Here is a 27,618-nt window from a genome sequence, read left to right as displayed (position 1 = left end):
GCAAATACAGGTTTGAATTGGGCATTTAAAATGGCATTTCCGTTTAACATTTCTGTTTTCATTTTCCCAATGGTTCTCCTTATTCTTTTCGCTACTCGATTTGCTTTTCGTTTTAGCTTCTCTATTTAGAGTTTCCGTGACTCTTTGGGTCCTTGCAAATGGTCAAATGAGAAATGCAAATTAACTATGGCCAGGTGGATGTAACAAGCTCGCTGATTGGCTCTGATTGTACGTCATGCGTAGATTGATCTCGGATGAGGACCTGAGAAAGACGGTAACTTAAAATGGAGGAAACGTGGACCAACACTATAAATGCTGTAATTTCTTTGGCTAACTATGTGGAGAGTAACATTAATGATCTAGTGAACTATGACTATGCGTTGACGACATTGCTTAATCTTAGAAGAAACCTGGAAGCATCCAGTCGGCATGTTGAGGACACGGTATGGACTAAGTTTAATGAAGCGTTTAATTCGCATTGGTAATGTCTCAGAGTTTCAGCCCAGTATTGACATACCACAAGACCAACTACATATGCAAATCTCACTTGGCATCCCTCGCAGTGAGATGGCAAAACGTTTTGGTGTGTCTTTGAAAACACTTAATCGCAGGATTACACGATGGGGGTTAAGGTAAGATAGCTGCTATGGATGATGACATACAGACACATAACGATATAAAGTTGTTTTAATAGCTTTACTTTTTGTGTACACAGATGAGTGGACTTGAACAAAAGTGTTAGTGACGCTGAGTTAGACGTGATCATGTCTGACATTCATTGCAATTTCCCCAGCGCTGGCTACAAGCTGATACTAGGTCACTTGAGGTCAAAGCAACTTTTTGTCAAACGTAAGAACTTGATTTATTTGTACACTGTTATTGAACACTTTAAACAGAATAATACTTTCAACCAAAATACTGGCCTTATGAAAATTGTGGGCAGACATTTGTTTATTATCAAACGGTTAAGTTCCGAGGCTCATACTGGTTGAGTCTTGTTTTAGGCTGTTGTAAAAGAGCTTATTGCTTTTATTAAATGTAACAATTCATGTCTTACAAGATCATGTGTTAATTATGCAATTACTCTATTTTAGGGAGCCGTGTACTGGCATCGTTAAGGCGAGTAGACGCTGAAGGAGTTCTGATGCGTAGGCTCTCACTACGCACCGTTAGACGAAGAGTGTACTCTGTACCAGCTCCCAATAGCCTGTGGCATGTTGACGGGAATCATAAGCTTATAAGGTAGGCCAAATCCGATGCTCTAAACTTCTGTTCACAATTGTCAGATAATGGGGGTTGTTTGGTGGGGGAATTATGTTGATAATGGTCTCACTCAGATCATTATATTTTCTTGGAGAAAATGTCTTACCCCTTTTTGTATTTGTTGTTAAGAGCTGATTAGTAATCCAGTTTACACTTTAACACTAGTAGAATTTGTATGCAGTGGATGCACAGCGAGTTTATGATCTTGTTTTCATTGTGTTTGTGTGTGTTATGGTAGAGAAATTTTGAGTGTTTTATCTTACAGATTAGTATAAATGTTTTATATGGTATGCTTTTAATGTGTTTTTTGGTTAAGGTCTACATGAATTAAGTTTTAAGTTGTCTCTCTGTTGCTTGCATATGAATGTGTTGTTCCACAGCTGGGCCTGGAGGAGATGAGGGTGTCCATGGTAAGGATAGCAAAATGGTTGTATGATGTGTTAGAGAACAAAGACACTGTTTTTACCACCAGTGTGAGGATTTATGTATGTCTTGAAGGGTACAGAGGTAAAGCCACAGCATCACCAAGTTGTTATGAGAAGGAGCTAAGGGGCCTAAAGGCAGGAGTCTGCTGAGCATTGGGATAGTACAGAGTGAAAGAAAGGCAGGGCTACTGGACCACTATATAATATACTGAAAAACTCAGAACGGGGTCATTATCATTTTACCAGGTGTACACCCTATGACCAGTATTGTTTCAAGCTGTCGGACACAATTCTTTAATAAAATACTTTGAAGAGAATTTTACATCTCAACCGTCTCTGATTCTCCTGAAAAAATTCACGACAGTGTGTGTCTGTTAGAGCTGCTGTGCAGAGTGGCTTATATACATTCTCTCTTAATATTTGCAGATGGAGAATAGTTGTGCATGGTGGTGTTGATGGGTTTTCACGGCTCATTGTTTACCTGACTGCAGCAACAAACAACAGAGCCCAAACTGTTCTGGAAAGTTTCCTGTCAGCAGTGGACCAGTATGGCGTCCCCTCAAGAGTCAGATCAGATAAGGGAGGGGAAAATGTTCTGGTGGCACGCTTCATGGTGACTAATTGTGGAATCAACAGGAACAGTCACATTGCAGGAAGAAGTGTACACAATCAAAGGTGATTGAAACTCCAATTAAGTATCTGCTTAGTTTTAAAATTTGTATTACCGTCTCATTTTTAACTATTTCTTGTTAGTTACAAGCAATGCATCGACCTAATTTGAACTAAATTCAGCTTTTAAATTACATTATGAATTAGCACAGTTATAGCTTTTATTTGATGTAAACAATTGTGTGAGTTTAGATATTAATAAATTACTTGGACAACTGTAAATAGACCAAATGGCTGTAATAGTCATACTTGTAAATAGTTGTTAGTCCAGGAGCTATTAATCAGGGTTCTTGCAGGTTTCAGCAAGTTAAATTTAAGACCTTTTTAAGACCTTTTAAGACCATTATGAGTAAAATTTAAGACCAACACGACACATTACTAGAAGCATTCAAATGATCTCAGAAATTCTTAAAACGTTCTATTTTTATTGATTCAGTTATAGAAAAATATAAAATGAACGCAGTTTTAAAACAGATAATCAAAATACATGGAAATACATTATGCTTAACTCTATTAGACCGCGAGTGTTGGCGCCGACAAATTTTACCCATAGCCCTTTAGGAAGAGACTTCTGACAATGGAAGCCCAAAAATGGCTCATAGTGAGCCATTGATATACATTGAGTTAGAGGCAAAGAACTGTGATTTTTCTTAATTAATAGATTTACAATATTTATACATCACACTAAAATGTGTAAGTAGTATTTTTATAAAATTCTATCAACAATGTTTTTTGACAAATAAAATTCACTAATATTAGATCAGTTAGTATGGTCAGCTGCTGGTTTGTGCCTAGTTTTACACTGCCTCATACAACTTTAAAGCTTTAAAATGCATCACACTCTGTAGTACGTAAGTGTGGCGGGGTGAAGAAGCACACGACACGAGAATGCAAGTAAAAACCCCGGAGGGTGGATTTTATTAGTGGTTTAGTGGGGAAAAGAAGGATAACGTGAGGTGGTTTGGTGCTCGGTGCTTTGTTTCCTCTTCTATGTAAGGCGTTGTGCTGTGTGGGTCCGTGCTCTTCCTTGGTCCTGGGACTGGCGGTCACACACTGCTCTCTGCGGGGGTAAGAGAAACAAAGGTTAGCCGAGTTTTGTGGAGACATCTCTCACCTCTGTGTTTGTTTGCCAGGTTTATAAAGCTGATGCTTGATGGGGCGCAGGTGTGGCCGCTCAGCCCATAACGAGCAGGTACAGGTGTGACTGCTTGGTTTCCAGGGCGACGCTGATGAGAGCTCGGGACATGTGTTACACTCCCCCCCCCTAAGCGTCGTCCGGTTCCTATGGAGATGTGGGGAGATTGGGGGTGGGCGGGGAGTGGACCCTGACAGACCTGCGAAAGCTGCCCATATCCTGGAGAGACCATCAGCATTTGCGTTGGCCGTCCCTGCCCGGTGTTGCACGGTAAAGTTGAAGTCCTGGAGCGCAAGGAACCACCGAGTCACCCTGGCATTCGTGTCCTTTGCTCTGGCCATCCACTGCAGAGGAGCGTGATCGGTGACAAGGGTGAAGTGGCGACCGAGGAGGTAGTACCGCAGCTCCAGAACTGCCCACTTGACTGCCAAAGCCTCCCTCTCAACGGTCGCATACCTTTGCTCTGCTGGGGTCAGCTTTCGGCTGATGTAAATCACCGGGTGCTCCTCGCTGGCCTGGCCCTGGGACAGGACGGCTCCTAAACCAGTGTCGGATGCGTCTGTCTGTAGCAGGAAGGGGCGGTTGAAGTCGGGGGCTTGGAGCACTGGTTCCGAAGTAAGAGCCGTCTTTATCCGCTGGAACGCTGTTTCCGTTTCTGCTGTCCAAAGGACCTTCTCCGGCTGCCCCTTCCTGGTCAGGTCTGTCAGGGGAGATGCTAAGGAGGAGAAGTCAGGGATGAAGCAGCGATAGTAACCCGCCAACCCCAAAAAGGCCCGTACCTGAGTCTTGGAGGCAGGCTGTGGCGCGGAGAGGATAGCGGCCACCTTCTTCTCTTGTGGTCTGATAAGGCCCCGACCCACCTGGTAGCCCAGGTACTTCGCTTTGGCGAGGGCCAGGTGACATTTCCGAGGGTTGGCGGTCAGGCCGGCTTGGCGTAACTCCAACAGCACCTTCCGCAGCCTCTCCAGATGGTCTTCCCAAGTCTCAGAGTGGATGACGACGTCATCGATGTAGGCGGCTGCATAGAGCTGGTGTGGTCGCAGGAGGACATCCATCAGCCGCTGGAAGGTGGCCGGGGCCCCGTGTAGGCCGAAGGGAAGGACCCGGTACTGCCAATGGCCGTTTGGGGTTGAGAAGGCCGTCTTCGGTTTGGCCTGTTCTGTTAAGGGGACCTGCCAGTAACCCTTGGTGAGGTCAAGGGTCGAGATAAACCGGGCCCTCCCTAGGCGGTCCAGCAGCTCGTCGACCCGGGGCATCGGGTAACTGTCAAACTCTGAGACTTCATTTAGACGCCGGAAGTCGTTACAGAAGCGGAAGGTGCCGTCGGGTTTTGGAACCATGACGATGGGGCTGGACCATGGGCTGCGCGATGGTTCGATGACCCCCAATTTCAGCATCTCCTGAACTTCTTTCTCGATGGCGTGTCGCCGAGCCTCTGGGACACGATAAGGCCGCTGCCGGATGATAACTCCAGGTGGTGTGCGGACGTCATGTTCCAAGACGTGGGTCCGCCCAGGCTGGGGGGAGAACACATCAGAAAACTGGCTGACCAGGTGTTGCAGCTCCAACTTCTGAGCGGCCGAGAGTTGAGGGTCCATGTCAACAACCACGGGGGGTGAGTTGGCCAAGGCAGAAAGCTGGGGTCCGGTCCCGACCCAACGTTTCAGGAGATTAATATGGTAGAGCTGGTCCTCTTTCCTTTTACCTGGTTGCCGGACACGGTAGGTGACAGGGCCGACCTTCTCTGTTATGGTGTACGGACCCTGCCAAGTGGCCAGGAACTTGCAGTAAGCCGTGGGGACCAGGACCAGAACGTGGTCACCTCGCTGGAACTCCCGTGGTTGGGCTGCCCGGTTGTAGTGTCGTTGCTGAGCCTGTTGTGCCTTGGCGAGGTGTTCCCGGACAATAGGCATGACGCGGTCGATCCGCTCTCGCATGTCCCTCACATGTTCCACCATGGTTCGGTGCACCGCTGGTTGTTGCTCCCAGGCCTCTCGGGCAACGTCCAACAGGCCGCGGGGCTGCCGACCAAAGAGTAGCTCAAACGGGGTGAAACCAGTGGAGGCTTGTGGGACCTCCCGGACACCGAAGAGCACATATGGCAACATCTTGTCCCAGTCTCGCTTGTCTTCGGCAGCCACTTGCCGCAACATCTGCTTTAGTGTTTGATTGAAGCGTTCAACGAGCCCGTCGGTCTGGGGGTGGTATACCGTGGTGCGGAGCTGTTGGACCTTGAGGAGCTTGCAGAGGTCAGCCATCATCCGGGACATAAATGGGGTGCCCTGGTCAGTCAGTATTTGGGAGGGGATGCCGACCCGGCTACACAGAAGGAACAGTTCCTGGGCGATCGCTTTTGTGGTGGCCTTACGGAGGGGAATGGCCTCAGGGTAGCGGGTGGCATAATCCACGATGACAAGAATGTGTTCATGGCCCCGGGCGGACTTCGGCAACGGCCCTACCAGATCCATCCCAATCCGCTCGAAGGGCACCTCAATAATGGGCAACGGTATAAGCGGGCTGGGGGGAGGGGAGCGTGGTGACGTCTTTTGGCAGGTTGGGCAGGCGTGACAGAAACGCTTAACTTCAGCCTCCAGGCCCGGCCAGTGAAATCGGTCACGGAGGCGCTGTATTGTGTTCTGGGCTCCTAAGTGGCCTGCCATAGGGTGTGCATGGGCTATCTCCATCAATGCTTCCGTCTTGGTGCGTGGGACGACCAGCAAGAGTTTTTCCTCCCCCCTACGCTGTGCGACACAGTAAAGCAGGCCATTTTTCACCACAAAGTGGGGAATGGGATGGGGTGCATGTTGAAGCTCCTTCCCTTCTGCGATTCTCACTTGTGCCCAGCAGTGTTTCAATCTGTCGTCCTCGTGTTGCTCCTTGGCGAAGGCCCCAGCTCCAGTCACCTGCTGGTACAAATCAAAGTAAAGGTTAGAACTTTGAGGGAGTGACTCACCATCCTTGGGGCTGTCCGAGGCCAGCAACACAGGACGCCGTCGTGGCCTCTTTGTGGTCTTCCGGACTGGGCGGTTCCCGGCAGAGCTGACAGGCTGGGTAATGGCGACGAGCAGGCGGTCGAATCCTGGCCAGTCTCTACCAAGCAGGACTGGCTCTGGCAGGTCCTTGACGAGTCCGACGTCAACTGGCCAGGCGCCGGGCGGCGCAGCGATGGTAACGCGCCGCGCTGGGACGTCTCGGGTGTCGCCGTGCACACAGGTGATGGGCAGCATTGCCTTGGTTTCAGCTCGCGGGGGCAGGACAGACGTCTTGATCAGGCTGACGGCACTGCCGGAGTCAAGAAGGGCGAGGAACGGGCGGCCATTTATTTTCACTTCCGCCCGCGGTGCGATTTCTGTATGCACGGCGCAGCCTGCCAGCCAGGGTCGTCCAGGAAAGCGGGGTGCTTCAGTGGGCATGGGCTCATCTTGCAGCCCGGGAACCGCCGGCCTGTTCACTGGTCGCTGGGTGCCCTCCGGCGTGCGTCGCTCCTGGACCACCCTCCGGGGAAAAGGTGACGCTCGCTCCCCAACCTCCCGGTGTTGGCTGGCCTCCGCCAGCTCGATGGCCTCAACCAGCTCGTCGATGTTGGATGGGTTCCGCATGCCAGCTGCTTGACGAAGTGGGCGGGGCAGGGCTCGAAGGAGGCGGTCAACCACTACACGCTCCGCTACCTGATGCGCGCTGGGATCCCCGGCCAGTAGCCAGTGTTGGGCAAGGCGAGAGAGATTGGGGCTTGAGTTCGGGCCGGCTGCCGTGAGTCAAAGGCCCACTCGTGGAAAAGTTGGGCAGCGCTGATCGGTGACAATCCAACCCGGCCGAGGATCTCCTTCCTCAACTCTTCATAGGAAGCACTTCGTTCCGGCGTCAGCGCAAAATAAGCCCGTTGCGCTTCCCCAGTTAAGAGCGGGGCCACGATCCGTGCCCACTCATCCTTGGGCCACGCCTCCCGCACAGCAACGGTTTCGAACATCTGGAGATACATCGCTACATCATCATGCGCTGTCATTTTCGGCAGCAACTGTGTCGCCTGGACACGGGGGTCAGGTAGCGGAGTTCGCTGGGCAGCAGCGATGCGGAGCGCGGAAAGCTCACGCTCCGTTTCCCCTTGCCGGGAGGCCATATGCTCCATGATTTGCTGCTGGCGAATGCTCACCTCTGTGAGGTGCTTCAGCCGTTCTTCCATCTTCGGGGGAGGAGCGTCACCTGGGGAAACAGAGAGGGAACGTGAGCCAAAAGAGAAACAAAAAATAAAATCTGTCCAAATTAATCCAAGAGGGGAAAACTGAGTGTAAAGGGGTCGTTGTCTGTGTCGTCTTCACTGAGTTGCCTGCATTCTCCACCAGTGTGGCGGGGTGAAGAAGCACACGACACGAGAATGCAAGTAAAAACCCCAGAGGGTGGATTTTATTAGTGGTTTAGTGGGGAAAAGAAGGATAACGTGAGGTGGTTTGGTGCTCGGTGCTTTGTTTCCTCTTCTATGTAAGGCGTTGTGCTGTGTGGGTCCGTGCTCTTCCTTGGTCCTGGGACTGGCGGTCACACACTGCTCTCTGCGGGGGTAAGAGTAACAAAGGTTAGCCGAGTTTTGTGGAGACATCTCTCACCTCTGTGTTTGTTTGCCAGGTTTATAAAGCTGATGCTTGATGGGGCGCAGGTGTGGCCGCTCAGCCCATAACGAGCAGGTACAGGTGTGACTGCTTGGTTTCCAGGGCGACGCTGATGAGAGCTCGGGACATGTGTCACAGTAAGCTTATAGGGGAGGTTTCCCAGACAGGGATAAGAGCTTTCCAAACTTGAAAACAATTTGCACTGACATATCTTAAAATACATCAAAATGCACACAAGTAATGGTTTTAGTAAGGCATGTTTATTCAAACTAGTTATATATGTCATAATTAAACTAAGACCTAGTCCTGGTTTAAGCTAATCCCTGCCCGGGAAACAACCCCATAATGTTTAATGTACAACTGACTGTGTGCTGTGTATATATCTTGTGCCTGTTTATAAATATACAAAGAACAAAAGATCACTTTCAATTATTATTAATCCCTAAAAGCATTAATATATGCATTTTATTAATACAAGTTTTTAATAAATTAATGTATTGCATTTAATTGAATACAGAATCACAGAGCCAAAAAAACACTCCACCCATACGTTTTATGCATAAATATGCACTATACTGCCATCAGGTTTAATAGCCTCTCTAATTACACAATAACGGATGAATCTGCATTAAGAAAATGAAATTTACCATTAAAGGCTGTTTGATATGTGCTGCTAACGTTATCCACTAAGACCGTTTCTCAATCCGAAGGCTGTAGCCTCCGAAGGGTCGCATTTCTTTTTTCAGAAATGGTCTTATTTCAGAATATTAACTTTGAAATTAACTTTGAAATATTGATTATTATTCTTAGTTAATCGTTAATTGTTGTAATATGCTTATGACTTGCGAATGTAATGCTCAGTTAACTTAAATAAACCAGGCGATGCCGTATGCAGCAGCCTGCCTATGCGAAAGGGCTCTGATCTACCGCTGTTCATTTAACCGTAACTCCTGAAGCATTTGCGCAATCAAAACGTTTGAATTGTTCCTAAAAGACAATTGCACTTTTTTGAAATATATGGTTTATTACGGTACTTTCTTGCTTTCCGTCTGTCAATCGCTGATGTTTGTGCAGAGCTGAAGGGAAAGCGTGTTAGGTTCAAGTGCATCGCAGCAAAGAGCAATATTAAAGTCTAAAATATAAAACTGTGTAACACTAAAGTTGACACGCTGTTGGTGGCTCGTGACTCGACGGCCCGACTGTTTAAGTTGATTTTCAATAAAGCAGCATTGATTTTTGTTCGCTTCTGTGTCCTCTATGTTTCAGAACCTGGCAAATGCTCAGGTAAGCCACAGGCTTATAAATTACCCCGAAAAAGATTTTTGCTTATACAGAACTAGTTTAAGGATTGTTTCTCGCCAAACCCACAGTAAACAGTCAGATCACAACACCTGAAATATAGCTTAAGGCACGATTTGCGTGGATTATGACAAAGGGCGGAACGTTTTTTTTTAGAGACCCACCATCATACACTTTCTGCCTCCGCCACTGATTAAGTTAGTTCTTCAGCGTTTTAAATTACTATTTTATATTCTGCGGACAACGCTTTTTGGGAATGAAAAGAGGTAAGAAATTTAAGACTTGGGTAAATTAAATTTAAGACCTGAGATAAAAATCTGGGTGTTTTTAAGACTTTTTAAGGCCTTAAATTTAACATTCTGAATTTTAGACTTTTTAAGACTTTTTAAGACCCCGCGGGAACCCTGATTAATAAAATACTGACATTTTATTACTTGTTCTAATGCCTTTTCCCAAAGTAAACAAACCTACTACCTATACTGTAGTTTATAACATTTGTTTTGATTAGAAAATTTAATTTAACACAGTGACTGCATTTATCTATTACATTGCATGTAAATATAAAATAAAATTAACTGTTAATTTTAACTTTTAAAGTGTTGTTATATGTAACAACTGACACTTGATCTTATTTTTTTTTAGGATCGAGCGACTATGGAGAGATGTTTTTGAAAATGTCCTTGATCTATTCTACAGCACTTTCCTTCGTCTGGAAGCTGAGGGGTTGCTTAATCCAGACAAGGAGACAGACCTCTATGCTTTACATAGATGTTACATGCCACACATCCAGTCACATCTGCAACAATTTCAGAGAGCATGGAACAACCATTCCTTAAGATCTGCAAGAAACCAGTCCCCTCTTCAGCTGTGGTCAAGCAAAGAAAGAGATAGACACACACTAAACATTTCTCAGGTATTTAATCAATATGGAACCAGTCTTGCATATAATGTATCTGACTGTTACACCTGATAAACAAAAATAAATTACAGACAGATGATGACAACAGATGGTGGAGAGGCCCACAACGACCTTCAGTTCAAATTCCTGAGCTACACCTTCCCAGAGACCTGTCTGTGGTAGAACTTTCCACACTGCCAAATCCAACTGTACCATTGGCAGAGATGCTACCAGTGTACATTGAGACTGTACGGATTCTTCGAGAAATGCTGGATCATTAAAGAACGGATGAACATTGACTGTATATATAACTGATGTATCAAATAGCAAAGACAATCAATTTAATGTTAAAGGGATAGTTTGCCCAAAAATGAAAATTGTGTTATTTACTCACCCTCATGTTGTTACAAAGCTGTACACATTTTTGTTCTGATGGACACAAGGGAAGATATTTTGAGAAATGTTTGTGGAACCTTTTTTCTACTATTGAAGTGAATGGGGTTCACAAATGGTTTTTTTACAAACATTTCACAAAATATCTTCCTTCCTGTTTATCAGAACTTAGAAATGTATACATATTTGAAGGCGAGTAAGTGACACAATTTTCATTTTTGGGTGAACTATCCCTTTAACATTAAATTGACTATCCTTGCTATCAGAGAACCACTGTTTATAAGAGTGGTCTGTTGTAATAACAATAAAACAATAGGGCCCGAGCACTGAGGTGCTAGGACCCTAACAACATGTTTTTGTTTCAAAACTTATTTAAAAGCTTAAATTCAACAAAACTCAGTTCTGATTTAAAAGCTTAATTTTAACATGTTGAATAGTGCACTATAAAACTTCTAAAATGAGCTATAAATAAAGTGCACAATGAACCTGGTACATTTTTAAACTAATCCAATTGTTGGTGCCCAAAGCACAGCATTGCACATTTGTGCTTTAAAAGAATCATAGTCTTTGTGAACCGGTAATTTTAGAACAAGGACACACGTATTTGCTTCAGGAAATATTTTGCCAAGTTCTTCTGGAAAGACTTCAATTGTGGGCTGAGGGAAAAAACCGCAGGGAGGTATCGTGGAAGCCCCAGATGCGAACTCGAGCACATTCTCCAAAGTTAGTGGCGCACATTCTCCTTCTAAAAAAAGTCTTAGTTTATTTTAAATACCCAACAATAATGTTTATGTAACTTGAACAAGGTGTTTTATACTTAATGTAGGGCACTTGATAGTTACACATTCCAATAACAGTCTGTGAACTACATTTTAAGTTTTCACAATACATCTTAAAGTCATTTTTAAGTGTAGAAAGGTATGTATTGTATTTTAGGGATAAGACTAAACATTTGGCACAAAAGTTCACAGCAGCTGTACAAAGCAAAGAAAAAAAAAATTCATATTGCATGTAACAAAACAGACTTAAATTATTGTACCTTCAACATCAATTAGCCAGTCTCGCCAGTAGCATACGGTCTGGTTTTCTAGCTCTCTTTTGTGTGTCTCTGATGCTGAAAAGCTGACTTGGAAAAGTGTTGAGAGGTCGCTAGCCTTCAAAGGCCTCACATCCTTCAAAAACATGCTATGGAACAGATCTGGGTGTGCTCTCATCTCTTTGAGGAGTCCAAGTGTGGTGAAGCCCTCCACAAACCTGCATAAAAAGGCATTCAAAAAATTCCCAAATTACCATCTACAAATAGGTAATTGACTTTAAGGCCTTAATGATTTGTTTCCACAAAATGTACCGAATGATATATTTGAGCACATAGCAGTAATTCAATTAATGTGTGTGTGTTAAACAAATACTTACTGTTGCAATGCAACATTTAATCTGCCCTCAACAAAGAAATTGACAGCAGATTGCACAAGGGCATCCCTCTGCTTCAGTGTTGTGATGATTCTGCAAGACCCAACAATAGCCAGGCTGTCCTCTGCCTCCTCTATTGCAGCTTTTGCATCTTCAACAGTTCTTGCTTCTTTAATCTAAAAACATTACAATCACTGTTTTAAATGTTGCATGAATTCGTATAAATTATTACTGACAGAGCAAGACTCACTTTTAGTAGTTTTTCTTTGAATGTGACATCACTCACTTCATCCAATGTTGCACGGGCAGTGGGTTTATCACACACCTGATTAAACAACCTCTCCGAGAAGAAATTTGGTGCCACACCTCCATGTATTGCACACACAGATATCATCTGTGTTATCTGCGTGTATAGTTTTCCTTCTAAGGCTGTGAAAAAAATAATGTTTATTTTCATGACAAAACATTCAATGCTTAATGTGCTGAGAAATACAAGGAATCTTCCCAGTAAATATCTACTCCTACGTATAGGACTGTGTTAATGGCATTTTGTTACATTTTTTTAAACAATTTAAAAATCATGTTTTTCGTGATCGCATTTTTAAAACATAAATAATACCTGCAAAATTATAGAGCTCAAAGTTCAATGACAAGCGATACATTTTATTTAACAGAATTCGCTTTTCAAGGACTACAGAGAACGGCTGGTTTGGAATTCAGCCCTCTACTTCCCAATATAAGTGAATGACGTCAATATAAGAGTTTTTGATTAACCTCTGCCCACAGGACTATGCCAGTTACCAGCTAAACTAAGCTGCTGCTGAATCACACACTAAACCAGCTACACAATCAGAACTCAATGCGCATTTCTGAAGGAGGGAATTCATAGAACAAGGAAGACATCAGCCCGTTTTTAGGACAGTGAAAACAAGGGTGTAGAGATTAGGGGTGGTCTATAAATCGCCTGCGATTCTTATGCGCATCTCATCAGTAAAGCCGGTTTCATGATTGGTAGTAAATCACCATCACCTGCTTTCAGATGGAGCGGCATTTACTACACAGAGAACACGATTTTGCTGAGCTTCTCTGTGAAATACAGCTCAGTGTAGTAAATGCTGCTCCATCTGAAAGCAAGTGATGGTGATTTACTACCAATCATGAAACCGGCTTTACTGATGAGATACACATGAGAATCGCAGGCGATTTATCACCCACACCTAATAGAGATGAGTAACTGTGTGAAAAATACTGCATTTTTACATACATGAAACATGAACACGTTATATTGTGCACCATAAACACAGTCAAAGCTTCAAAAACACAGGAAAAACAGGACCTTTAAACCACCTTTAGGGTGGTATGTCAATTTTGTATTAGGTTTTCCTTACCTGCAAAAGAACTTTACTGTTCAACAACAATATAATCACATGAAGATAATACACAATGTAGATCAGTGGTGTCAAATCCGTTCCTGGAGATCTACTGTCCTGCAGAGTTCAGCTCCAACCCCAATCAAACACACCTGAACCTGGCAATCAGGCATTTAGGGCTCCCTAAAAATTAGAGTCAGGTGTGTTGAAGCTGGGTTGGAACTAAAATATGCAGGAGGGTAGATCTCCAGGAACAGGGTTGGTCACCACTGATGTAGAACATACCTTGACTATCAAGAGCCAGCGTCTTATCTGTCTCTGGTCCTTCAAATATGCTGGACTGATGAATGGCTTTCATAAGCAATCTTAAATACTCCCGAGTGGGTCCACCACCATCTACTGAACCTTCGGATATTTGTTCACTGTCAACAAAAATGACATCCAATCTGGCCTCAGGATTAAACTTTCGCCGCTTAAAGGCCTGAACTGTACTCTTTAGTATGTTATGGACGTTGCCAGTGTAGTCCCTGCATATGTTTATGTGATTGCTGGCCGGGCACGAAGTGTGATCAATCTTTTCCCCAAGTCTGTTCAAGATGGTTTTAAGGTCAGTCCTGTACAGTAATGAAAAAAACAAGAGGTAAAATGACTGCTATTTGCAACTGTCAGCAAATCTCATGAAAAGTCCAAGGTTAGCTTTAGTTAATGGAAAATCATATTTCAACAGAGTTTAATGAGGACCAGTTTATTTAACATCAGTTAATACCACCATGTAGAAGTTTTATTTTAAAGAAACAGTATGTAGGATTGTGGCCAAAACTGGTATTGCAATCACAAAACTTGTGGCAAAAACTAGTACTGCAATCACACAACTGGTGGCCAATATACAAAATGACAACATAAACATCAGTTGAGAGCTGCAACTCCACTTTTTAAATGACAATATCCTGGCCAGACCACTGTTGTGAGTGATATAAGTATTTGAAATCAAGGCTTTGAACCGGTTCAAGGAACGAAAACGAAAACCAGAAACTTTTGATGTTTTGCAAGGAACAGAAACGAAACCAGAAACTTTCCAAAAATATATGTTCCGGAACAGAACCGTTAATTGAAAATAATGGTAAATGGTTATACCGTTATTTTTCCGTTCTTTGATAAGATTTCTGTGCAATATGACTCGGTGAAGTTCACTTCCAGTCGTCGTTGACTCATCAGAGAAATGGGAAGCTTGCCACCAGCAAGTAGCCCACTAAAGCCCAAGTCTTTAATGCTCAATCATAAGAGGTAAATATTGTAGGCTACCAAGTATCTCAAGATGTTTGTTTTTTTAATACTAATTAGTGGTGTAACAGTTGATCCATGATCCTTACAGATCACTACCCATGGTTCTGCTTGTTTGCGATTCGCGGATTAATACACAAATTTAAATAGGTTGAAAGTTGATCATTTGCATGTATTTCAAAGGCTTGCAAATGTTAACACTTAAGTGATTTTAAACAATTTAACCGCAAAAAGGTGCTAAAGTGGAAAATGTTCTGTACGCACATGCGTTTGAATGTGTCTGGTCTTACTCCAATCATATGGAATTATCCCTATGCCCTTCAAAGATCAGAACTCTTGATGTATAAAATACATTTGGCGAATAAAGCACTGAAGAACACCGTAATTTTCACTTTATGTGGAGCGAATGTTTATGCTGCACCTTCTTCCCGAAGCGCTGTTTGCAATTTGTCCTCCGTCTGTGTGTGTGCGCATGTTTATGTGCACTCAACAAATGTAGGCATGTGAGAATTACAGTTATGCCGCTTACATAATGTAGCACTTTTTAATGTCTGATGACACTTAAGGAAAATTATGTAGACGTATCAAGTTTAATGTCCTAATGATCAGCCTACTTATATGTATGTCCCACAGCTGACGTGGAAGGTTATTAACCGGTTCGGGAACTTTATTTTTTTGTTCTTATCGGTTCAGGAACGTCAATTTTAGGGTTGAACCGAAAACAGGAAACGTTAAAATACTGTTTCTGTTTGGAACGAACCAATTGGGAAAAAATTCTGCTTCAAAGCCCTGTTTGAAATGAAAATGATTTCTTAATGTCTGGTGACATATCAGGGCCATATTATGATTAATTAATATACATTTCTTACATACGGTTCCTTTAAATAAGTTTTATTTACACTGTGTGTCAAGACAAAAAACAGGGGATATTATAACGGAGGAATAATCTTTAAAAGATATGTTACTAAAAACATTTGCAAAACAACATACCCTTCATGAAAGAATGAGCTGTCCGTCTCTGGTAAAAAAGTAGGTGATGATGGCAAAGAAAAAGAAGTTGCTGGCATTGGAAAGAACTGGTTGCTGACACTGGGAGATTCAGCTTGATTGTTGGAATCAAGTGCTGGGACAAACTGCAATAAATTAAAAACAAGAGTATTGGCGTACCTAATTTTCCGAAACCAAAAGTTACATTACATTATTCGAGTAAGCGTATGTTGGTATAAAGTTATTTACTCTGGTAGAATTAACTACCATATTGTCCCGAATATAAGACAACTTTTTATTTTGGAAATGCCTTTCAATAAACAATGGCATCTTACATTCTAGCTTTAGACTAGTGTTTCCCAATCCAGTCCTACATGGCACCCTTCCCAGAGTATTTAAAGGCGCTCTAAGCGAATTCACGCGTTTTAGACCATAAAAATGTTTTGTTACATACAGCAAACATCTCCTCACTATCTGCTTGCTGGGTGTCCGCTGATCAAACTGTAAAAAAACGCGATCTCTGTAGACAGCCCAGGCTCCACAAACTGCAATAAAAACAAAGTGGCCAAACCTACCACCAGAAACGATTATTAAGTGTTCCAGCCAATAAACGACAAGAAGGATTTGGGGGTGGGGGTTGGGCACGTTCATGAAAGCACGGAAGGGGGGGGGGTTAGCTACCCTCCGTTTGTTTGAAAACAGTTCAAACATCAACAAAAAGTAATTTCACACAGATTCCCTTAGAGCGCCTTTAAGATGTCTCCATATATTAAACACCAGATTTAGTTCATGAGCTTGTTAGGGCGCACTCACATTATTCCAACCAAACTGTGGAGCATGTTTGACCCCCAAATCTTGGTTCGTTTGACTAGTGTGATCATCGCGCCCTGGCCAGCTTGCAGAGGTGGACACAGTGCTTCCCATTCCTGGTCCATGAGGCCCTCCTCCCAGAATGTTTTAGATGTCTCCTTATTTAAAACACCTGATTCAACTTATCAGCCTCCTTCCAAAATGGTAAACATGTCTCCCTAACAAGCTGATTAGTTGAATCAGGTGTGTTAGATGGGAGGGCATCTGGAGCTTTCTGGAGGGGGGCCCTCGGGGACCAGGATTGGGCAACACTGGGCTAGAGCACGGTTCACTTGGGCTCAGGCGCAGAACCCTTAGAGCAGAGTGATCACAAATCGCGCCAGCATTGTTCAAAAGGAGAGATGTCAATTGCACGACCACTCAGCTTTATTTGCCTTTGTAAAAACCTTCTGATGTAAGCAGCAGGGTTACATGAATGTCTAAGCTGCATACGTGACTGATCAATTAAACAATATGGCATGTGAGATGGCAGTGTGTCATCGCGCACCAAACCCCCCAGAATAAAAAAACAAAGACAGACTTGACATCACGATGGGTTCTATTGTTAAGAGCGCTTTTCTTCAAAACAATCACATCCTAATGACGATAGCGTGCCTGGGCTCGGATCTGTCAAAGTACAGTCACAGTGTGAGTGCGTGCTTTTGGGGGAGTAGGGAGAATCAGGCTCGGTTTGGTATGATATGACTGCGACCTTAGTGTATCAATTAAGGAAACGTTTCAAACATTCTATAAAGAGCCTGAGTAGTGGAATCAGGTGTTTTATATAAAGAAACATCTAAAACTTCTGGGAGAGGGGACCCCAATGACTTGAGTTGGGAACCCCTGCTATAGACAATTAAATATCTATCATACTGTACACCTGCAAAAATGCAGTAAGTGGTGCCAAATACACAAACAAGTTCACCTGGACTGAAGCTTCTTGATAAACTCTGTTTACAATAAGGCAGTCTTCTACTGTTAATAAAATATTATTAGGCAATGTGTTTTTTTCTCAATGAGATCGACAGCCTAGGCTAATTGTTATTAAATCCAGATAAACTGCATGTGATAAATGGAACTATATTCCATTAAAAGGGTTTAATAAATGTTGGGAACCACACTGGTCCCCTTGGACTTATAAAAAGTATTTCAAATGAAAGCATTTTCAGAAGAAAAAGACGAGTTGGTATTAAAAAAAGCCTTTTTCCAAAAGGTACACTTTAAAAGGGGGTGGGGGTCATCTTATATTTGGGACAATACGGTACTACATAATTATTAAGGTGAGTCGGGCATAATGTCTAAGAGTACAGTTAACTATTCTCTAAAAATGATAGAAAAAATGACAGTAATAGATGCTTGTTTAGGTATTATGTGAGAACAGCTAATAAAATTACTACCAGCAAGTACTATTGCAAATCACACCCATTACTTATTTGTGTATTGATATTAACTTAAAGAAATACTAATCAATATTACCATTAACATTAGTTTGTTGACTTTTTTCTAGGCTGCAAATCATGGCTCTCACCTCCAAATCATCAATTTGAATCCAGTGGATGTAAAGTGTTCTTGAACCATTGATATTGTTCCCCAAAAGTGTTTCAGTCATGTTGCTTTTAAGAGTTGTTACTGACAGAGCATCTTGAATGTGAAAATACTCTGTAGCATCATCATCTTCTCCGACAAAATCAAATAATATCTACATAACAAATGTAAAAGGAAATCTATTTAATACTAATTTTTAAAACCTAAAAACACTGCACAGTAATACCGCAATCCATGTAATCACAATCAGAAAGTAGTGGACAAACCTGAATGGATTCAGACAGAACAAATTTTCTTGTTCTTGTAATGCCACTGGGGTACTTAAATCTGAGTGGAACACCATCAGCTGGCTCAGGAACATCAGCCATTCTCAACTGTCTCTCATGTATAGCCTATAAAAATAGAATTGTAATAAAAAATAAAAATAGATGAGAGCTGCTAAATTTGCAATTATATGTTGACCTTGCTACCATGATCTTGATTAAGTCTAAAATGTAAAAAAAAAAAAAAAACGTAAAACATGTCTGTAGCAACTAATGTAATATCTTCAATTGTCTTGTCCAAAGTTCCAACCATATTCAGTTTACTGACAATGTAGACCACACTTCAGAGTCTGAAATACACTTGAGCATTAAAAATATTTTGAGAACATATACATAATTTACAACAGATCATACCTTTCTACGTCTTTCTTCATTTTCCAAAGAATGCTTCTGCATATTATGCTTTGACAAACATGTAAAACAAAATCAAGACAATTATTTCCATTATCCAGATTATGCAATGAAGTGTATAATCAAACAACATTAAAAACGTGCTGGTACTAACTTGGTGAAGAGGTGTCATATAAAAAAAGAAGAAACATAATAATGTCCTCACTTAAACCCACATAAAATTTGTATGACATACCTTTTCTTGATCTGCAAGCAAAGACTCCTGGTACTCTTGATCCTGCTGACAACGTAAGGATCGCCATTCATCTAAGGACTCCTGACAGTAATAAACAGATGGACATTTTATTAAACAGAATTTGAGAAACATTGAGTAATGTGATTCTTGTGTCAGTGGAAGCAAAAGTGTAGTATCACTTTTAGAATTCAAAATATAACTTAATAAAAATTATGTTTCCCAGGAAAAAGCACATGATGTTTTTGTGACAAATTTCATGAGCTAATCCTAATCTGTAAAGTGTAATGCTGTTTACCCGCATTGGCTCGCCTTCTGTTAAATCAATAAACTGTACTATTTCAGAATCTGTGGATGATTGATCTATGTCCACTTCAGCTCGATCAGTAGTGTTGGGAAATTCCTGACCATCTGAAGGATAATTGCTTGTTGATGCTTTACTGATCTCACTTGCAGACCTTGAATGAATATCCAGAGTCAAACATAGGTAATCCATGTAGATTAATAACAGGCACATAGTAAAATAACTGCATTTCTTTCTAAATGTTAAGATTATGTAAGAAACTATGACTAATCATATAATTATCATTCGGCTGACCATCTCAACTGATAAATATATTTAAAATAAAGGGTTAAAAGAAAATACAAGAACAGAAATACAACAGAAAATTAAGATTATATCTGAATTTTCCCAAGACAGACTTTGCTTATGCCGACAACATAACGCAAATGAAATGACTGTACACTGATAATAGTACAAGATTTTAAACTGCACATGTGGGGGTCCTGTGCATACCTGCAGCTTTTGACATGATCTTTGAGTTCACAGAAAAAAATATCTTCTTCACAAATCAGACATCTTTCCTTGGGCCCAGACACAACTGACTCTGGTTCCACCTATTGTTCAGATAATACTAGTACTTTAATCACTTTAACAATCATAGCAATACTATAACCAGTACTACTTTGGTGTACAAAATATCAGCAGTGTCATTAGAACTTACAGGAGTTGTATCAATGTCCTTTTGCATTGGACGTATATAGATTATGGCACTCTTGTTGTGGTCCTTGATAGATTTGATGGTATACCCTGTGTTCGGGCAAGGCATCACAGAAAGTTTTTTGCTCCTGGTCATACCAGACAATCTTAAAAGCTCAAAGCCACCACAGCTATTCAGTTTTGGGTAAGCTGTCAAAATGTGACATTTGAATTCCTCTGCACTGTTTTCATCACCTGTAAAATAAAAGAAGAAATAAACACTTTTAAATTTTGTTTGATTGTTAAAATTTGAATATTCAGTAATCACTGAGACTATCAACATTACGTCCTTTAACAACATACCAAAAAAAGTAATTTTTTTCTCCCCAAGGCCAGCTGCATATAGTTTTTCTTTTTCTACTTTTGTTGGTACCATGATTTGATCAATGCTGTCCAAACAAAAGTAGGATCTTGTGTAGCTTGATCGACGTTTTGCAGTTGTACAGTGGCTACCTGAAGTCCTGCCAGCATATGGTGCAAAAATTCTGCAAACTTCAGCTGAAAAACAAAATAATTCTTTACTGATATTCATCTAAATTGATAGCATGGTTCTTAGATCTTTAAAAACTGTGATGGAAAATAGACTTTGGCATTCCACCATGGTAGTCATCTCTCCAAAACATTAATTTAGTTATATCTACAGACATGAAAGACATATAATCCAACAAAATGTAATACTACTTAACAACGCAATCAATTATCTTCGCTCAGCAACTTGTAAATACAATCACTATAGTTAGGTTGCAATTGATTTGTTGCTGGTAAAATACATTACTTTATTAAACTAATATATATATATATATATATATATATATATATATATATATATATATATATATACACACAATATTTTATCAAACTAATATATATATATACACATTATGATAGATAGATAGATAGACAGACAGACAGACAGACAGACAGACAGACAGACAGACGGACAGACAGACGGACATACGGACAGATAGACGGACGGACGGACAGATAGATAGACGGACGGACAGATAGATAGACAGACAGACGGACAGCTCGATAGACGGACCGACAGACAGATAGATAGACGGACCGACAGACAGATAGATAGACGGACCGACAGACAGATAGATAGACGGACCGACAGACAGGGGTGTCTCTAAATCCGCCGCTGCACACGTGTGGGCTCGCAATCTTAACGAGTCTTTCTACATGACATAACAATTAATGTTAGAATTTGCAGGTCGCACATGCGGGAGTTAACGTGCACATGTCCTGCACATGTAAAGCAGTTATTCTCAAACCTGTCATGCAAGACCCGCAATACTGCACATTTTAAACTCATCTTAAACCGCAATTTGAAAACCCCATGCTTGTGTATTGTATGGTGGCTAGCATAAACTTACCATCAACAGGGTGTCTTGACAAGGTGGGTGTTGAAGTTGATGATCCTTGTGCAACACCGTCTGTGGATCGGCGCTCCATTTCACTAGCAATGTCTCTTAAAATTTTTGATATTTCGGTGTTAACGTTAGACATTTTGAGAGAGATCGATTAACGTAACACGACTAACTTAAATCGATCTTTCTGGCGCCAGAATTCAAGGACTACGCTAGCCAATTCCTCTAACCAATCAGCGAGCTTGTTACATCCACCTGGTCATAGCTAATTTGCATTTCTCATTTGACCATTTGGAAGGACCCAAAGAGTCACGGAAAAGCTAAATAGAGAGACTAAAACGAAAAGCAAATCGAGTAGCGAAAAGAATAAGGAGAACCATCGGGAAAATGAAAACAGAAATGTTGAACGGAAGCGCCCTTTTAAATGCCTAGTTTGGACCTGTATTTGTGGTTCAGTTTGTAGATCCAGTTGTTTATTTCTCTTTTTAAATCGCTTTTGAAATACATTTTGAAATTCCATTATTTAATTAAGAATTTGTAAATGCAATTTAAAATGATGAACTTATTGAGTGTTTTATGTTGTTTTTGTAAATTGTTATATTAATTTGAACTATTTATTAATGTATTAATATTTCGTTTCTGCATTATTTTTGTAATCTCACTTTTTGTTGCCTAGTAAAATGTTACTTAGTGATTTTTTTGTAACTTTGTCTATAGACTAATTGATGAATTTTTGAACAAATCTATTGATTGCTGTTTTTATTGTACAGGTAGTTACTAAATAATAATAAAGTTCTTTATTACATTTTGCATGACTCTTGTGGTCCTCCATACACTATGAGTTTCCAGGAACTAACTGAAGTCTCCATGAATCATGTGATGGGCAAGCTTTTTGGACTTCTATTGCCCACTTGTGTCTATTTTTATTATTAAAAAAATCATGATTTGGTAATCATTATCAATTACCAAAATAATTGTTAGTGAAAACCCTAGATTGTTTAAAGTCTTATATTTAAACTTTAAAACCTGCCATGATATCTTTAATTATTCTAAGATATCCTGGATGCAGAGAATCCACGACCAGGAGGTGGAGCAATGGTTGAGGCGTTGGTTGTATTTGGCTGGCGATCGAGAGGGGGGTAGGAGGATGAGAAGCACAGTCCTCCACCACCAGCCACCCACCAACACATAAAGTCAGGCACACATCAACACACAAAGTCAGCCACCCATCAATACAAAGTCAGGTGCACACACACACATACGTTCCACTTTGTCCCGTTTCTGGCCACACTTAAACATACACTACCACTAAGTTTGGTCTTTCATGGTTTACATAACTAAGTGTGATAAAACCAAGCTTTGCATCAGATGTTTTTACTTTTTTTTACATTTTGTATAAAAAATGACTTAAACAGGTAAACATTTACAATTATTCATGTTTATGTTGATTGAAACGAACACACATTTTCAGCAGTTATGGTTTCCTGGTTTGATTTCTTTTTTAATTGCATGGTTGCTGTTGGGTGCAGATATTGAATATGGGCCAAATTAGTTGTTTTAATATAATCTGGCAGAGTTGTGGCCTGTGCTTGGGAGACATCTGGCTATTCAGTATTATGGCATGAATATGGGCCAATTTAGGGTCTTCTGGCTCTTGTCTGGTAAGGCATTGGCACTTTTCTGGCAGTTTTCTGGCGTGCTTTTGCTTCTGCATTAATGGCGGTATGATTTCCAAAACTCAGAACAGTGTTTGTGCCATAAAAGGCCCGGAACAATTTTGCTATCTGGGTTGTGGGTTGTATTGGGGGGCAGGAGATGGAATACATCAACAGCTTTATGGAGTGGTGTTTAGGTGGTGTATCACCTAGAGCTCCATGTAACAAAATCAAGGGAAATGGTAATTGACTTCAGGAGGAAAAAGGGCCAGCTCACACCTGTCTATTTAACCCCCTGGGGTCCAAAAACGCGGGGCCGCGTTTTGACGTGTTTTTTCCTTATCATGGCAGAATCAACTTAAAATACTCCATCATTAATAATCATACACTTACATGTTTGACATCATTTGAAACGGTAAAGGGTCTTCTTTAATATGTGTTCATTCACAATAACAACAGATCTTTGTGTTTTTGTCAAATAAAGAAAAAAAACAGGGTGTCCATCCAGACATTTCTGTCTCCGCCAGCTGTCTCTCAAAACAAGTTACAAAAATCAATTGAAACTCCGCGATTACTCGTCACACAAGCATGATACACACATCCAAAGAAAGCCTGAAATGTCTACTTTTAAACAAGCTAAATATAATCGAAAACAAATATTGCCTGTTTATGTAATCTGCATTGAAGTAAAGAGAGTACCGTTTTTCCTGGCTGACTTCATTATCTTTAATTTGGTCACGCCCACAGCTGTTGACATAATGAAGACACGAGCTGTTCAACCATAACAAGCAAAGCGTAAAGTTTGATCAGATTTAAAGACTTTTTACCGCATGTTTGGATTATAAACTTTATTCAAATGAATATCTTCATTTATGTCTGGACATTGAGGAAGAGAAGCATTTATCTATAACGTTACCTAAGAAGAACAATGGAGAACGCACTGCTGGATAAGAAGTAAGTATCGTTAACAGTTAATTTATACCATTTATATTTGCTATAATGTAACTTAATATGCTCATGGCTTGTGCAGTTCAGCCTACATACAGTAACGTTAAGCAACCTTAGCAGACTAATGTTACACGCTTCGGATTGAAAAAGTTTTGCATTGTTTACAAACGGACGCGATCTCACGTAATGGCGGATTTCACTGTTGCATGCTGTAACAGTGTTAAACACAGTTATTCACTTATATCCTTCATGGAAACTTTCAGTAAGCCTGAACTGCTGTATCTTTTAAGTGTGTGCTGTAATAGGATTCCATGTTTACATGCTTATTTACAAACGAGTATGCGTGACCTCCCAGCAGATATCTGTTACATGTTGTACAGTGTTAAGACACAGTTATTCACTTTCGTATCTGTCATGGCAACTTTGAGTAAATGCTGCACTGCGGGATTTGCTGTAAAATGATTCCATATTGTTTACATGCAAGGTAATTCCATACATTGCGCTTTACACGCGACACCGTTTTTATGAGCGCTGCGTTACACGGAGACGCAAGCTCGCGCACATGGACGCGCCATATGCGATGTGTTTTTAAAGTTCATACGCGCTTACAGAAACACGTTTAATACAGAAGCTAGACGATAAGGGGATGGGCATCTGAAAACAGTCATCTGAAAACAGCTTTTTATATTAATTGCTGCAGATGTTTATCTGAGATTAAGTTTATGTACAAGATAGTATATGAATGTAACTTAGTATCAGTGACATTTACCCATCAGTTATATAAGTAAGGGTATTTCTGTGGACAATTTATGCTAACAGCTGTTTATAACTCTCTTAGAGGTATGCAACTCTCTCATCAGTACAAAACTATGAAGTGGAAAAACACTTTTTGGACATAAAGTTATATGGTAACATGAGCCACATGAAGTTTACAGCTCTGTTGTCTATCAGTTTCTTAGTTTATACAAAGTTTTAGGAATAGGGTATGTTTCCAAATAAACTTAAAATGTCCTACTAACCATCATTTCTATTTTGATTATATTGTTAACTTAATAAACCTCAAACAAACATGTATACATTTGTCCTCACATTCTTTACTGTAGTTCATTCTCACATTCCTGCCTCATTATGCAGCTCATTATGCAGCTCATTATGCGAGCCTTTGTTTGCTAGCTATCAATCAATCCTTCTTGCATACAGCCACTCTAAACAAAAAGTGTCTTACAATTTCTAAATCAATATTTTGGTTTATGTGAATAAGTAGGCATGGTGTGTCACGGTGCGAATACACCGAATAAGGAAAAACTAAAGGAGAACCCAAACGCAGACGATATACAAAAATAAACTATGATTTTATTAATACCAAACAGAAACACCCACGTGGGGGTAAAACAGATAATGAAACTAAAGACTCTGGAAAAACACAAACCAAAACACAGGAACAACGGGAACGGACCTTAAACACGAAACACATGAACTCAGGTCTATAACAATATCCACAACGCACGCGCACACGACAGAGAACAAGAGGGCATTATAAAGACACCACATCAATGGGGAACAGGTGAACATAATTAATCATGTAAGACACGAGTACATAAGGGAGTAGGGTAAAAGTGACAAGACACTGGGAACACGTGTCACACATACATGATGTGAAAACACACGTGTTCCCACATAAACACAATGCTGCCCTGACCTTGCCCTCAGAACATAGACCTGAACCTATACTAAGGTCTGGCAATAATATAAAGATCTCACATGCAGAAACCTAAGTGAGTTGTCTTGTAAATGAGCATTTTTATCTGACTTTTAATATATTCTGCCAACAAACCAGTATTTCTGAATGACCTGGTGCCGATTAAGCTGATTTTTGAAGCAGACGTATTTGATGTATGTATAATACTGTATGTGCCGAGAACATTTGGTTAATATCTAATTGACAACATGCTAAGATAAATTAAATTAACTTACTATTGTGATCATAACTTGTTTACTGAAAAAATACATTTTGGTTTATTTGGTTACTTTCTATATTTAAACAATCATTTTATTTCTAGAGTCACTGGTAACTATTCCAGTTTCAGCATAATACTGAAAATGCAATGCTAATGGCCAATGAAGAAAGTGATTTTTTGTTTTTGTTTATGTTGCTGGACTGAGAAAGGCTTTCCAAATGGGTTTAGAGTGTTTAGATAACATGCAGGGAGAACATGTAGCACAGGGATTTTCAGATGTCATCAGTGCCTAAGGTTAGAAGGACATGAACTGTTCTGAGTGCTCTTAGCTGGGCAATTAAGCGCTATCACCATCTTTAGAGATAACAATGACCAGAAGGATGATGACTGCCCCTAAGCAAACAGAAACAGACACCAAGTTAAGCTGCACATGTACAAAAGAAGAACACAGTAACCTCCCTCCCAAACACAGTATAAATACTGTCTACAGTGAAGAAAGGACAGAGACAGAACCTCAGTGGGACTGAGATGGAGGGAGAAATGTTGAAGACAGCGGCTGCTATGAAGGCATGTTACCAAGGCTTTGATCCTGCAGCGTATTTGCAATATAACTACACTCCACCCAGAGCAGACTTTGAGCGAAGAGACAGCATTGTACCATGGAAGCTCAGCTGTCTGCACAGAGCTCTTACTGAAGGTGAGAATAAATGTGAAGGAGTGAGAACACGGGTAATGCAATCAAAGTATACTTTCTATTTTCACATGTGAACCATTGGGAATCAAAGCTATGGAAATCCAAATCCATAACGTTGGCATTGCTCTATTGATGTTGTTCATCCTAGTTGAATTTTGCATGACAAACATTCTGTAAAAAAAAATCAAAATAATATACCTAACCCTGAAACAGTCTAAAAAACAAAGTTTTAATGTGGTCCGCGTTCAAGCCGAATTAACTTAAAAACTTTTGAAAAAGTAGTACTGCAATTTTGTTTGACTGAGTGTATGGTTTTGAAAATGGTTTTTTTTTTCAATTAACTGCATTTAAGTACTTTTTGTATCAACAATGTTATAATGATGTGCATTACTAAAGGTGCATTACATTGTGAAACTTTTCGATGGATCTGTTGACAGGAATGCAATATAATATACATAACTATATTATCAGTGATGTAAAAAGACCTTTCAAAATCAACTATACTCTACCTAAGAATTACCTTAGAATGTGCGTTTTTATCTACATACACTTCAGGTCCCCTTAAGGGTCCATTATTCTTCTGCTTAGGACCTATGCCGTAGCTTTGACGTCATAGGCTACACATTGGTTTTCATTTAAATGTCTGCGTCATTGTTCATGTCGACGTGCACTTACACATGCAGATCGCTACTAGACAATGTCCAATCGGGCATGTCATGGTCTATACACAGTTTCAAGGCAAAGCCAAAGAAGCAATAGCTTGTCGTATACGTTGTTGAAGCATCAGCAGAGATGGAGACCACTTCCTTGTGCACTTGCAACAATGTTAAATTCTATAATATAATATTCACCACATTCTATTCAGCATATATCGAGTATAGTAGGGGTGCGCATGGCACAAACTAACGCAGGGTTAGTTG

At 40.9% G+C, this 27,618-nt stretch overlaps 3 protein-coding genes and 1 long non-coding RNA gene across 4 annotated transcripts in view; 2 read left to right on the top strand and 2 right to left on the bottom strand.

Moving 5' to 3' along the window:
• The first annotated feature begins 135 nt into the window (after positions 1 to 135).
• Positions 136 to 10,934, top strand: LOC141363670 (uncharacterized). Its single transcript, XM_073866541.1, has 6 exons — positions 136 to 632; positions 716 to 849; positions 1,095 to 1,242; positions 2,115 to 2,363; positions 10,035 to 10,305; positions 10,383 to 10,934. The coding sequence occupies exons 2-6, from the start codon at positions 765 to 767 to the stop codon at positions 10,569 to 10,571; spliced, it is 942 nt and encodes a 313-aa protein (XP_073722642.1). The 5' UTR covers positions 136 to 632; positions 716 to 764; the 3' UTR covers positions 10,572 to 10,934.
• LOC129421257 (G2/M phase-specific E3 ubiquitin-protein ligase-like) lies at positions 10,880 to 14,227 on the bottom strand. The gene is made up of 5 exons (XM_055176671.2): positions 13,749 to 14,227; positions 12,344 to 12,522; positions 12,097 to 12,269; positions 11,723 to 11,937; positions 10,880 to 11,428 (listed from the first exon to the last, which is right to left on the bottom strand). The coding sequence occupies exons 1-5, from the start codon at positions 13,819 to 13,821 to the stop codon at positions 11,181 to 11,183; spliced, it is 888 nt and encodes a 295-aa protein (XP_055032646.2). The 5' UTR covers positions 13,822 to 14,227; the 3' UTR covers positions 10,880 to 11,180.
• Positions 14,228 to 19,336: 5,109 nt separating this feature from the next.
• Positions 19,337 to 21,754, bottom strand: LOC141363622 (uncharacterized). The gene is made up of 4 exons (XR_012369090.1): positions 21,450 to 21,754; positions 20,036 to 20,568; positions 19,828 to 19,928; positions 19,337 to 19,489 (listed from the first exon to the last, which is right to left on the bottom strand). It is a non-coding gene; the product is annotated as an uncharacterized lncRNA (long non-coding RNA).
• A 4,768-nt stretch (positions 21,755 to 26,522) lies between these two features.
• LOC129420695 (phenylethanolamine N-methyltransferase) overlaps positions 26,523 to 27,618 on the top strand; it is a 124,907-nt gene continuing 123,811 nt past the window's right edge. The window contains exon 1 of the mRNA XM_055175714.2: positions 26,523 to 26,701. Coding sequence (XP_055031689.1) covers positions 26,533 to 26,701 — 169 coding nt within the window. The 5' untranslated portion in view covers positions 26,523 to 26,532. The remainder of the gene's footprint in view (positions 26,702 to 27,618) is intronic.

Source organism: Misgurnus anguillicaudatus, chromosome 4 (assembly GCF_027580225.2).
Source record: "Misgurnus anguillicaudatus chromosome 4, ASM2758022v2, whole genome shotgun sequence".
In the NCBI taxonomy this organism is placed as follows: Eukaryota; Metazoa; Chordata; class Actinopteri; order Cypriniformes; family Cobitidae; genus Misgurnus; species Misgurnus anguillicaudatus.
This window is presented reverse-complemented; position numbering and strand designations above follow the sequence as displayed.

Excerpts from the sequence above, each read along its gene's own strand:
- LOC141363670 (XM_073866541.1), top strand. The coding sequence starts at position 765 with ATGTCTGACATTCATTGCAATTTCCCCAGCGCTGGCTACAAGCTGATA. Across the intron at positions 2,364-10,034 it reads AGAAGTGTACACAATCAAAG|GATCGAGCGACTATGGAGAG; the intron begins GTGATTGAAACT and ends ATTTTTTTTTAG. Across the intron at positions 10,306-10,382 it reads ACACACTAAACATTTCTCAG|ACAGATGATGACAACAGATG; the intron begins GTATTTAATCAA and ends AATAAATTACAG.
- LOC129421257 (XM_055176671.2), bottom strand. The coding sequence starts at position 13,821 with ATGAAAGCCATTCATCAGTCCAGCATATTTGAAGGACCAGAGACAGAT. Across the intron at positions 11,938-12,096 it reads TTAAATGTTGCATTGCAACA|GTTTGTGGAGGGCTTCACCA; the intron begins GTAAGTATTTGT and ends CTTTTTATGCAG. Across the intron at positions 11,429-11,722 it reads CTGGCTAATTGATGTTGAAG|AAGGAGAATGTGCGCCACTA; the intron begins GTACAATAATTT and ends GACTTTTTTTAG.